The 13165-nt window shown below is 38.3% G+C and overlaps 1 protein-coding gene across 4 annotated transcripts; it reads left to right on the top strand.

Moving 5' to 3' along the window:
- The first annotated feature begins 860 nt into the window (after window positions 1-860).
- tnnt2a (troponin T type 2a (cardiac)) lies at window positions 861-13045 on the top strand. 4 transcript variants are annotated; one of them, XM_088996730.1, is made up of 15 exons: window positions 861-959; window positions 1046-1136; window positions 1230-1240; window positions 3643-3699; window positions 5011-5061; window positions 5854-5883; window positions 6072-6093; window positions 6183-6246; window positions 7333-7449; window positions 7533-7610; window positions 8368-8478; window positions 8587-8696; window positions 8794-8884; window positions 10698-10738; window positions 11180-13045. In XM_088996730.1, exons 2-15 carry the CDS (start codon window positions 1096-1098, stop codon window positions 11211-11213), a joined length of 858 nt encoding a protein of 285 aa, XP_088852856.1. In that variant the 5' UTR covers window positions 861-959; window positions 1046-1095; the 3' UTR covers window positions 11214-13045. The 4 variants fall into 4 exon arrangements, with proteins under 4 accessions (XP_088852856.1, XP_088852848.1, XP_088852837.1 ...); XM_088996722.1 differs by lacking the exons at window positions 861-959; window positions 1046-1136; window positions 1230-1240 and having other exon boundaries at window positions 3016-3699; window positions 5014-5061; window positions 6075-6093; XM_088996711.1 differs by lacking the exons at window positions 861-959; window positions 1046-1136; window positions 1230-1240 and having other exon boundaries at window positions 3016-3699; window positions 6075-6093.
- The last annotated feature ends 120 nt before the right edge of the window (window positions 13046-13165 follow it).

Raw genomic sequence — 13165 nt, 5'->3', positions numbered from 1 at the left:
GAAAGAAAGAAAACCTTTTAAGTCATTCACAAATTTATTCGGGAATTGAAAAGATGACGTACATACAGCGGCATTCCCGAATTAGTTTGTTTTTGTTTTTTTCTTGCTTAGATGCCGATTAAGCGCTGGACAGACCTCTGGAAATGTTTTTTTCCCTTCCACAAGGAGGCAGCATTTCCCTGTTTTCCCTGTTAGCGCTTGTTCCAGCTTCGGCTGTTATCAAAGCGCTATATAAACCAATATGTATGTATTCCATTGTATTTTGGACAGCCACCCTCATTTCATGCTAATATAACTCCAAACCCATGTAATTTAGGGATGATTAACTCTTTTTTTTCCTGATCAAAGAAGAGAGACTAAGGTTTCTTACGCTGTATTGAATGTTTATGTAGTCATAAATCTCAATATTCTGTGGGTCCTGGAATTTCAGTGACAATGACAAACACCCTGGCACTGGAGTGGACACATTTTTTTCACGTCTGGCAGTGAATGAGTTAAGATTTAACCTGTCTTTTTTCAAGTCTGATCACTGATAATACACACATGTGTACATTTGAATAGATGCATACATACAAATATTCATCTGATTGTACTGCACTAAAAGTATAATTTTATGGGTGACTGAACTCAGTGGAAAGGACATGTTTAAAATGTTTAAAAATAGACTTCACAATTAAACACCCTAACTTTAGACATCACCATCGTTTTATCTCTGCAGATTAGAGTCCCCTGTCTGTGTTTTGTCAGCGGGATGGTTGCCATAGAAGGATGTGTGTTTGCATTTACAATCTTCCGCATTTGGTTATGCTGATAAAGGCCAAACGGCAGCTATCTTCAAAGCTATTAATAACCCAAACAAAAGCTAGTGCAGTCTTTCAGCTTTCCACTTTGATTCTTTTTACACTGGGCCTGACGCTTCACTCATAGGACCTTTGTTGTGACCCGTCACTGTTTCGCAGGTTTGCTTCATACATTGCATGAAGTTGAAACCATTATTATGTGACAAAACTCAAAGAGAGATTCCCTGTAAATTTTGACTCAATAGATAATTTCTGGATAAATTGAAGGTGTGTGAGTTGAAGGTCACCGCTGGTCATGTCGGACAACGAGGAGGTGGTGGAGGAGGAGTATGAAGAGTAAGTATTTTTTCATCATTGATATTAAACTGTAGAGCAACGCACATTTTAATACACATCATAAAATGTGTTCAATGTGTTTTATTTTCACAGGGAGGTGGAAGGTAAGAAAAGTCCTGATCACTAAGCTGGCAAAACAAAAGGTGCGCTGTTCAAACAAATGCTTACTCCAAAACATGACGGCTTAACAAGGTAACATGACACCCAAGGTGCTCACAACAATTTACAAGCTCGTCACTATTCAAAGAAGTGCATGACAGTGATCGGTCACATTGCCAAATGAGCGCGGATCGTTTAATCCCCAATTCCCCAAATTTGAATCGTAAATGTTGCAAAATCAAAGCTTGCAGTAAATCACAACTCCTCATTTGAAACGTAATTGGGCAGAATGTTCAAATTGGGACCTTTTTCGATATAAAGGGAAAAATACCACAAGCCTACTTTTAATTTGATGGCAAAATGTGTCAAAAATGACAAGCATTTCTCGACTAAAAATCTTTTCAAATTGGAGAAAAGATGTAAAAGGAATATTCTCCTTTTACCGGTACTGGAAAAATTTCATGTTGGATTTGCTCAATTTTATTTTGTTTGCTGGTTGCAAGAAATACAATCATCTGGATCCAAATATCTTTTGAAAGTAGACTAGATAACTGGCAAAATCTGCATCCAGATACATTTTTATGTTTGTATTTGTACAAGTACTTAAAAATGTATCTGAATCCAGAGGATTTTAATTTTGTGCACATCTATTCAATATACCGTATTTTCCGGTGTATAAGGCGCACCCAAAAGCCTAGATTTTCTTCAAAAGATGACCCTGTACCTTATACGCAGATGCCCCTTATATGTGAAGTGATATCGAGCCACAACAGGTCTCGCAACTACTGTCAGCAGCCACGGACTCCATTTCCCCCTGTAGAAGTCATGCGTAACCCCAGCCTCTACTGTCGTGCTTTATAATGTGGTGTGCCTTATGTTTGGAAAACTTTTTTATATTTCATACATTTGTATATTATTTTTGTTTTGTTTTTTTTAATTTCAAGATGACGGCGCAAGAGTGGCTGCCTTTCCAGCAGCTCCTGTATTTGGTTTTTCTACTTCTTTCTTTCCCTTCCTCTTCCTTTCATTACTTTGCTGCTGTGAAATGTAAATTTCTCCACTGCGAGACGAATAAAGGAAGTGTACATGCAATCCAATCTATATTATACAGTAAAGTCTCGTTATATCGATATCGGATATATCGATAGTCCCGGTTATATCGATACTATTTCTATGCACGCACGGAGAAAATTACATGCAAACAGGGTCGGATATATCGATAGTCCCGGTTATATCGATATTTTTTCGGACTCCCTTGAATATCGGTATAACGAGACTTTACTGTATATTAAACTTTTTTTCATTCATTGAAGGTCTGCATTATAGTCCAGGGCGGCGCCTTATATGTGGAAACGGTTTGAAAATAGACCATTCATTGTGGGTGCACCTTATACTGCGGTCGGTGCACCTTATACACCAGAAAATACGGTAATTTCAAATGACGTTCTGTCTCATCTCCAACAAATACAGAACTCTTTTGTTTTTGTATGTATGATCCTATAAGTGAACTTTTTTGTCCTAAATCATGTGAGGTTCAAGGAAAGCTCTAAAATTGTCCTTCGGGTGGTAATGAATCACAAAGTAAGCATTCATTTGTGTGGTAGTCCACCTGTGAGCTTTCCGTCAATATTTCAGGTCCGTATAGTCTCGACGAGTTGGCCAAAAACTACATTGGGAATGGACTTGCCACATTACAAGCGGGTGTCACATACCTGACATACAGCCCCCCCCCCCCCCCCAAAAAAAAGTGACTTAGCACGTTGTTGCATACCTTTTGGTCCCGCAAACAGGAGCGACGTGGTTGATTTGATTTCACGACCAAGGACGGATGGGGTTTGGTTGGTCAGCCTGAAATACAATACAATACAATACAATAGCCTGAAATACAATACAATACAATACAATACAATACAATACAATACAATACAGCACAATACAATACAATACAATACAATACAATAGAACATTTATATTTCTCGTGCTTTCACAATATCTACAGCTGTAAAGTTATTTCCAGACCAGAGAACATAAACTAACAAAATAATATAACACAATATGGAACATAAGACACAGTAATGTAATCATAATCAGTTTTCCCACATTTATTTTGTTGTTTGATGTAATTGACGGAAACTTAGTGACTGACTGACTGATCCACCTGATAGATTGTTTCTAATGCACCCTGCAATTGGCTGGCGACCAGTCACCTAAATTTAACTGGGACAGGCTGCAGCTCACCCGCGACCCAAAATGAACACAAGTCCCACCGTAAATGGGCGCACGTAGTTCACGACTGCATTGCCGTTTTTCCAAGTTTCATGACAAACTCAAAAATTCTTTGAAAGTCCAACATTCCAGAGACATTTAGAGGATTCCGTCAAATCACATCAACTTCTTATTTTCCCAGAGGAGGAGGAGGAGGTAGAGGAAGTTCAGGAAGAAGAGGAGGAGGTCGAGGAGCAAGGTACAGTGTGTGATTGGTGCTGACTGCTGACTCACATTGTGCTCAATTGCTGGATGAATCCTCTTTCACAATTTTTTTTAACAGTAACGCGCGCACCCCCACTCCCTCACAGAATCATTTTTGAGTGTTACGTGCTTTGAAATACAAGAGGTGGGTAGCTCATTGTTGTTATCTCCAAGGACCTTATGTTGGATCAACTTTTTTTTCCTTGGTTCAGTGGAACAAACGGATCACTATTTCCCCACTTACACAAATAAAGCCCATTTCAAACAGAAGAGCTCGCTCACGGGTGAATTTGCTTGTAAAATGTTATCCAAGGCTCGAAATAAGCGCTTTCGCATGACAGTTTGCAAGGCAAATTTAGCATTTTGCGACTCACAGATTGAAGAGAAAGACTTTGTTGGGCTGCATCGCTTACGTCACCTACGTCAAGGATTGAGGCACAGGTTATTCCCCCTGTTTTTCAGGTTGGGTGTGGCATCATCTTTGGTTTACACACAAAAACACAAGAAAATAAGGTTTGCAGCTATGCATTCGTGGATTTAAGAATAAAAAATTGTTGATTTTATAAAAAAATGTGGCGTATTGGCAGTGAAAGTTATTCAATGCACCACAAAAATAAATGATAAGCTATTGTTCATTCGTTTTATATGTGAAAAAATAAAGAAAACTAATGTTGTCCCTTCACACAACTTGCACAAACAAGCTCCACAAAATTACAAAGCACTTCAAATAAAGTGATTGATTTCCAAAACAGCTCCGCAAAGATATATATATATATATATATATATATATATATATATATATATATATATATATATATATATATATATATATATATAGAGCTTGTTTGTGCAAGTTGTGTGAATATATATACAGTAAAGTCTCGTTATATCGATATTCAAGGGAGTCCGAAAAAATATCGATATAACCGGGACTATCGATATATCCGACCCTGTTTGCATGTAATTTTCTCCGTGCGTGCATAGAAATAGTATCGATATAACCGGGACTATCGATATATCCGATATCGATATAACGAGACTTTACTGTATATATATATATATATATATATATATTCAATATAATATAATATAAATATATATATATATATATATATATATATATATATATATATATATATATATATATATATTTCGAGAATTTCTTAACAACTCAAGACTTTAGTTGAAGATTTATACTTTCTAACTTGAGCTTTTGCAATGAGGTTATCAAATCAGGAAGTTCTGTTCTAAAGCTTCATGGCTGCCAAGATTCTCACTTACACGTGACATATTTTTGTCTTGCTAGCAGACGAACCCACGGACCAAGAGCAGGAGGACGCCGTGGCCGAGGAAGAAGGTAAGAGAAGAGAAACACGAGGTACAGGTTGAATGTGAACATATAAAATAAAGCCATGAGACACATGCATCGCATGTTTTTGGGGATACGAGACTGATGAGAAAGTCATGTTATTTGAGACAGACGTCACTTTGGTATTTGATAGTGCAGCGACTTGATGAGCAGCATGTGTTGGTTTTCGCCTTTCCACCACACACACACAAACACAAGCACACACTAACACCAAAGCGCAACTTTAGTCACCATTCATCATTATATAATCTGCTGACTTCATATTATGCCAGTGAGGGGCGTTTCATCAACTCCTGGGGGGTATTGACCCCCCCCCCCCCCCCCCCCCCAAAAAAAAAAACAAAACAACAACAACAACAACCAAAAACATAATGTTGTTTCCATGTTGATGCTACTATGTCAACATGTCTTATGTCATCACGGGCCTTTTATATGCCATGACAATGAGGCTCGCTAATGTGGCCTTGCCAGCCTGAAGCACTGGTTCACATGCAGCCTGTCAATTTGGACTCACTCAACTGCCTCTCTCTGCATGACGTGCGCCCTTCTGACAACAAGGGACTCTAAAGGAGCGACACTATCGAAAGGAAAGATGAATTATACTTTTGGGGGATTGTGACTTCACAAATGTTCATGTGGGAAAACGGGACAAATGGCCACTTGACCTCGAAGGCCTTGTAAGTGACAAAGTGACAGGTGTTACTCACCTTGTGTGTGCTGTCCTCTTCATTGACTTTCACTTGGCCATTTGAGTTTGACGCATTCTGCTTTTGGTTACAGATGCTGATGCAGAAGCAGACGAAGGAGAAGGTAAAATTGACAGCGCCAATGAGTTCATGTTTCTATCTTGAACTTTCTGGGAAACACATTTGGCCAACTCACACACACATCGTTCATTGTCTGAACTTGCACGCTTGAATGCAAATGAGCGTGCGCAGTCTTGAATAGTTCTCTCCTCTTGTTACATTCTTGTTGCATCCTGTTGCTTCTCAACAAAGAAGAAAGTAAACCAAAGTTCAAGTAAGCCCGTCCATTCACTTACACTTTTATTTCATGCAGCAAACCATCTTTTTGAAAAATACAAGTATCTTCTTTGTTTTCCTCTGTAGGCCTTTCATGATGCCCAACCTCATCCCGCCTAAAATTCCAGATGGCGAGAAGGTTGATTTTGATGTGAGTTATGTACTAGACGGAGCACGTGTGCTGAGGTGGAAATCATCCAACTTTAAATACGCGCATCCAGTTCAATATTCGGAACACCTACAAGCCAACATCGGATTTATTATTATTATTATTATTATTAATCAGAATCATCTTTATTGCCTAGTATGTCTTCTACTGGAGCCCCCAAAAAATATTATTTTTATTATTATTATTGATGGTGTATAAGCTGATGTGTGATAGAAGGGTTTCAGCCAGGATGAAAGGAAAAGTATATAAAACAGTGGTGAGACCAGCCATGATGTTTGGACTGGAGACAGTGCCACTGAAGAAAAGACAGGAAGCAGAGCAGAAGATGTTGAGGTTTTCTTTGGGAGTGACCAGGTTGAATAGGATCAAGAATGAGTATATTAGAGGGACAACTCATATTAGAGGCTTTGCAGAGAAAGTCAGAGAGGCCAGACTGAGATGATTCGGACATGTCCAGAGGAGAGAGAGTGACTATATCAGGAGAAGGATGCTGAGCCTTGAACTGCCAGGCAGGAAGACCGAAGAGGAGGTTTATGGATGTGGTCAAAGAGGACATGAAGGTAGCTGGTGTGAGAGAAGAGGATGCACAAAACCGGGATAGATGGAGGACATTGATTCGCTGTGGCGACCCCTGAAGGGAAAAGCCGAAAGGAAAAGAAGAAGATTGATGGTGTATAAGCGTATCATGTAGTTAAATAAGACATTTTACAAAGAGTCCTCCTTATGATGTAATGCTACACCACAACTATTGGTACAACACTAGTCAGTAAATTCCCCCATTTCCCCCATTCACTTTCCTTTGAACTCACTGGTCATTTTTACTTTGCTTATGAGAGTCACACAAAAATGTGTCAGCATGAATCCAAAATTAAAGCTGTCATCACGATTCTGTCAGAATTGTGTTTGTTTGGATGGGTACAAGGTAGTGAAAACACTTTTTGCATCTATGTACTATTGTTTATTTTATTTTTTTGTTGTAAATTTAAATGTCGTTTTTTTTGTACACATTGCCCCCTAACACAAGACGACTAAAACAAAGGTGGTCCCCTTTTGTGCTCACTTATAAAGGACATACATCGGAAACGGATGGAAAAGGACCTGATGGAGCTTCAAACTTTGATTGAGGTTCATTTTGAGAGCAGGAAGAAGGAAGAAGATGAGATCATGCAACTTAAGGAGAGGATCGTGAGTGCACTAAGACACACACATGCACGCACAAAGAAAAACACATGTTCAAGATGGCTCAAAGTGTGTTTTTTTTTATGCAGGAGAGGCGCCGCTCTGAACGAGCAGAGCAGCAAAGAATCCGCAGCGAGCGAGAGAAAGAGAGACAGAAACGTTTAGAGGTACACAACGACAGAATTAAAAAACCACTGAGGACTTAATTGAAGATTACTTATTAGATACTCCACTGAACCGCTGTCATAAAATTATTACGAGACATTTCAATCGCAAATTATTTCTTTTCTGTGTATAAATGTTCCAGTTCTAGAAACACTGTAGATGTCAATTTCTCCCGAAAGAGGAGTGTGTAGAAGTGATTGACAATTTTGTCAGATGAGTACAGGTTTGCTTGCAACGGAATGGTTTCTTGGGAAAGCCAGATTGACTAAAATTTATAGAAATAGCTGAAACTCTGGTGAATGGTCTTCCACAAACTGAGTAATGTGTGGTTTTAATTTGAAATAAATAGCTTTTTCATCAAAGCCACAATTGAAATTTTCATGGGTACGCATCTTTTTGGTTACCCTGTATTTTCAGTCATGTGTATGGCTGAATTTCCTAAAAAAAAAAAAAAAAAAAAAAAAAAAAACTAAGGTATTTTGAATGTGAGTCTTTTTAATGAACAAATTAAAATGTGAACATTACCAGAAAAATAACTTCTAATTAAATAGTGTGTGAGAGCTGTTCAGCAGTGCTTGAAGGACCATTTCAATTGTGTGCCAAAAATACTGCATGTATGAAAACATTATTTTGAAGAGATCATTTCATGAGTGGGTGAGAATGTTTCAAGTGTTCACTTGAGACAATCTCTGTTGAGTGTGTGAGAAGTAGTCCTTCAATGATGCCCTCTGAATAAATTATCCGTTGGTGGCCATTCAGGAGGAGCGCACTCGCAAAGAAGAGGAGGAGGCCAAGAAAAGAGCTGAGGAGGACGCCAAAAAGAAGAAAACCCTGACCAGTCTTCACTTTGGAGGCTACATGCAGAAACTGGTGAGAATTTGGGGGCGCGAGGGTGAAAGTTGATCAGTCAAGTGACCCCAGGTAACTTCACTCGTGAAATGGCACTCTTGAAATAAAACACACATGGCTGTCCCACAGACGGAGAAGCGCAGCGGCAAGAAGCAAACAGAGAGGGAGAAGAAGAAGAAAATATTGAGCGAAAGACGCAAGTCTCTTGATATTGACACTATGAACCAGGAGCAGCTCAAGTATGTCGGGGAAAAAAAAGATTGTGCTAGTCGCACACGGGCTATTCTCTAAAACGTTCAAACACACCTTTCCATTGTTTCTTTTGCTGACTTACAGAACGAAAGCGAAGGAGTTGTGGGAGTGGATGAAAGAGCTGGAAGCCGAGAAGTTTGAGCTGCAATACCAGATCACCAGCAAAAAATATGAGGTATGTGTATGTCTGTATTTTGGCAGCGTGTGGCCTTGCTAACAATGGAAGAATTTGATACTCACCCAATCGAATGAGAACTCGACAGAAGCGGAAATACTGAGTAAATACTGTATCAAGATACAGTAAAGTCTCGTTATATCGATATTCAAGGGAGTCCGAAAAAATATCGATATAACCGGGACTATCGATATATCCGACCCTGTTTGCATGTAATTTTCTCCGTGCGTGCATGGAAATAGTATCGATATAACCGGGACTATCGATATATCCGATATCGATATAACGAGACTTTACTGTACATGTATTAAAATGACTGATAAAAGTACATGTACATATTTAACAATTCCACTTAAGCAAAAGCATATAAGCGGACCCAGTTAGTACTTAAAAAAAAGTACAAATTCATGCTGAGAGTATATTTCCTATTTTGATAACTTCTCTGCTCACCATAATAGTTTTTTTATTGCTAACTTTCAAGATGGTCACAGGACTGACAAAAAATATATTTTTCTGAGTTATATAAGGGATGGAGTAATTTTTGAGGGTGTACATGTTGTGATGCTAATCTCATTATTTGACATTCTTTGATTACATGTTGTCAAAGAGCTAGCTCGTATTGGCGTGACTAGCTCACTAACGTATCCCCATCACTTTGCTTTGTGTGTGAACGGAGTGACTAAAATGCTAAATGAGCTAGATGGGAAAAATGTAAACATAAGAAGCGATGGTGACCAGAAAGTACAGATAACGCTTTTCAAATTTAATGAGTAGAAATGAAAAACATTAGAAAAAAACATGCACATAAATGTACAGATGACAACAAAATCTAGTAAAGTGCAGTACGGTACAAATCAGTGGCGGGCTGTGGATTTCATCGCTAGGCCTTCAGTACTGCTACGTCTGAATCAATCCATATTAAAAAAGTGTAGTGTGTTGTGATTTACTACAAGTCCACTAGAGGCCACTATTAGCCAGGAAATAACTGTCCAACCTTTCTTAACGATGTCCATTTTTCTTGAAAAGTCCGTCTTGAAAATGGCTTTAACGGTAAATCTTCAACCAAATGCATTTCTTCTCATCATTCAGCCATTGTGGGTTGACCAAACTGCTATTAAATCAACACAATATATTTGCTAATGGAGCTCGCTACCGATGCAGTGTGCTAACTCTGGCCAGTATGCTCTTGCGTCAAGTGATACTATGATTGACTGGTGACTAGCCAATCATAGTTTGCGAAAACTCTGACATTCCTCAGGCCTGCGAGCAGTCGCTGCACGACACCGCCTCGAAATCTGATTGGTTAAAGCAACGGAGTCATCGGTCGACACCACATTGAATTGAATTTCAAAATGCTGCTGTGGACTGCAAATTTCCCCAATGTGGGACGAATAAAGGTTTTCTGATTTTTATTCTGAATGCGGCAGGGCCCGCAGAACTGACTGACAGAACTGAGGGCGCACAGGTAGATTTCTGACCCTGTTAACAAATGATGGCTGAAATGGGATTGGTTAAATGCTTCAACACGAAAACACACATCTGGAAGCAGCGCAACAGGGGAAAAGTAATGAAAGGAACCTGAAACACAATTTGGAATTATAATAAAAGAATTCATGGACAAAATATAATTAACATCAGTCCGTGATTCGGATATTTTTAGGACAGCAGAGAAGGCTTTGCAGGCCTTGACGGTCCGCCACTGGTACAAATGCAGTTAATGTAGCCTCAAGCAAAAAAGCAAAACAAACACCAGTGTACCTTATATGAATACATAATTTGCCAAAGTCAAACTTTGATCTTTTCTTCTTTGCAGATCAACGTACTACGGAACCGTGTCAGTGACCACCAGAAAACGTATAAACACTCACAATTTCATTTCATACAGGCCCTGCCTGCAGCCTGCATATAATCCTTCTTCAATATTCATATGAAGTTTTGTTTTGCTTTTTTGATTAAGTGGAACAGCAACCATTGAACTAATCTCTTTTTGAGCAGAACCTATTACATCTCACATTAATTTCCACCCAATTGTGCATGTCTGCTAAGTAAACTCCCGCTTTGATGACACTGCAATATGACTAAAAATTAGTAATGTGATGCAATCCTCTTCTGATTGCTCTAACTGGACGAGCTGGCTGCTTGGTTGGGTGTGGCGCAGCTGTCAAGAGTCCACACCTCCGGCACAGAATGTTTCACACAACATACTGCTAACTGACATGATATTTTTGGAACGGCGCGTTTACCACAATGAGAACAACAACGGGTGTTTGCTCATGCGCTCTGTGTTGTCCACAGATCGAAGAGGACCAAGAGAGGCCTGAGGAAATAAGATGGAGGTTGAAATCAAACAAGTTCAAACCAATCACCACTCGCAACTCTTTCCAGATAACAACCATCAATCACATAGACAGGCTGCATCATCACTTACCATTATTGTATTTATGGATGTTAAATAAATCATTTCAATTTTATTTTGTGACTTTGTGAACAGTAATTCTGGGCGAGTTCACCACTTGATAGAGCAACAAAGGAATGAAAAGGCCAAAAAGCCTAAAGCAAAGAAAATATTGTTCCTTAGGAAAAACAAGCACTGACTTGACTGGGACTGTTCAAATGATTAGGTCACGAAACTGACACAAAGCAAAAAAATATGTCTTCATTCAAGAATCAATAAAAATAGCAAATAGCTGGTTGTGTAACAAAGAGGGTACAGAAAGTGCTTAAGAATGAATGACTCTCTGTGTCTTTGTTTTTTCATGTTATTTGTTATTTCATTTTTTATTTTTTTTTTACTTCAAGACGGTGCCGTGAGAGTGGCTGCCTTTCCAGCAGCTCCTGTATTTTGTTTTTCTACCTTCATTCCTTCCATAACTTCGCTGCTGTGAAATGTAAATGTCTCCACTGCGAGATTAATAAAGGCAAATCCAATCCAATCCAAATAAGAAATAGAGAACTTGAGTGATAAAGATACACAAAGGAGTAAATGAGTACATACAGGGATTTCGCCTGTCGTGAGAAATGTGACAGTGTATCATTACATCGTTTGTTGTGCAAAAATATGACAAGATTACGATTGCAGTTTAGGTGTACAGAAAAAAAAGCACAATTCTTTTGTGACAGGATGACAGTAAATGCTGGTAAGTAGATGCCTCTTACACATTTCAACAAAACTTTAACTGCATCGGCGTGTTCGAAATTCAAAGCAGTCAAATTATGTTTACCAATAAAAAGGGAGAACGAAAATTGTCAACAATCTTCACTTTGTTAGCTCAATAGCATAATAGTATATCATTGGAACAAATACCAATGTGTTGGTAATTTTTTTAACCCTTTGGGAAGATTATCAATCACTCATGTCATAATCCCCAAAGGATGACTCGAGGAAACTGGACTCAAACTGGACATTTTTTTGCAATGTTTTCCTTTCAAAAAAATTACTTGAGCAATAGAGCTAGTAAAGTCACGATTTGCTCCATCTTTGTTCAATTTGTTAGCTTCAGTTTATTCAAAAGACCATGCATGGAATGGTTGACCACAATAAAAACAATTCCCAAATACAAATTCTGTGTTTTGAATTCCTCATTTTATTCATAAAACAGAAAAAGAATGTTAAAAAAAGGAAGCTGTAACCTGAAATATAAATCAATTCATTTGCCTGCTTGTAACATTAACAGAAAAAGAACATTCAAAGTGAATGGTACACATATACTGTTGCGGTGAGTTTTATGAGTTGACAGTAGCGGGTTAATAATATAGCAAACGCAATGTAACCGTGTCATGTGTTTCCACAGTATATCATGATCTCTAATATTTTCATGTTTCAAAATATACCAATGAGTTATAACATTTTAGGTCGGTATTATGTGAGGAGATCCTAAACCAAGCCTAAAACCAAGCCAGGCTAGGTTAACTGTCTTAGATGGTATAGATTTCTCCTTTAAATATCATTTTAGTCAGCTAAAACAATTTCCCTGTAGCTCTATGTTTAGCAAAAAAAAAAAATTAACAAAGCACACATTCCCATTTTTCTTTCATTCATAATCATCATCACCTCCTGAGTCCTCAAGGTCACAAGAAAGATGTGATTGGGAATGATATAGTGAAACTTTTTAACTACATATATGTACTATTAAGCACTTTGTTACAGCTGTAGCTGTTGTTAAAGCGCTTTATAAATCAATATGTATTGTATGTATTGTACTATTCCACAGAAGCCATAAAAAAACTCACAAGTTAACCAAGCAAAAAAAAAACTGCAAACAAAAAAATCTTGCCCATTTC

The sequence above is a fragment of the Hippocampus bargibanti genome, linkage group LG01 (assembly GCF_051943395.1).
Source record: "Hippocampus bargibanti isolate YZ-2025 linkage group LG01, ASM5194339v1, whole genome shotgun sequence".
Classification (NCBI taxonomy): domain Eukaryota; kingdom Metazoa; phylum Chordata; class Actinopteri; order Syngnathiformes; family Syngnathidae; genus Hippocampus; species Hippocampus bargibanti.
The sequence above is the reverse complement of the archived record's forward strand: the minus strand, read 5'-3'. Positions and strand labels throughout refer to the sequence as shown.

What these genes read in the sequence shown, in the direction of transcription:
- tnnt2a (XM_088996730.1), top strand. Translation starts at nt 1,096, where the DNA reads ATGTCGGACAACGAGGAGGTGGTGGAGGAGGAGTATGAAGA. An exon ending in GAGGCTACATGCAGAAACTG is followed by an intron (nt 8,479 to 8,586) that starts GTGAGAATTTGG and finishes GCTGTCCCACAG; the next exon opens with ACGGAGAAGCGCAGCGGCAA. An exon ending in GTCAGTGACCACCAGAAAAC is followed by an intron (nt 10,739 to 11,179) that starts GTATAAACACTC and finishes TGTTGTCCACAG; the next exon opens with ATCGAAGAGGACCAAGAGAG.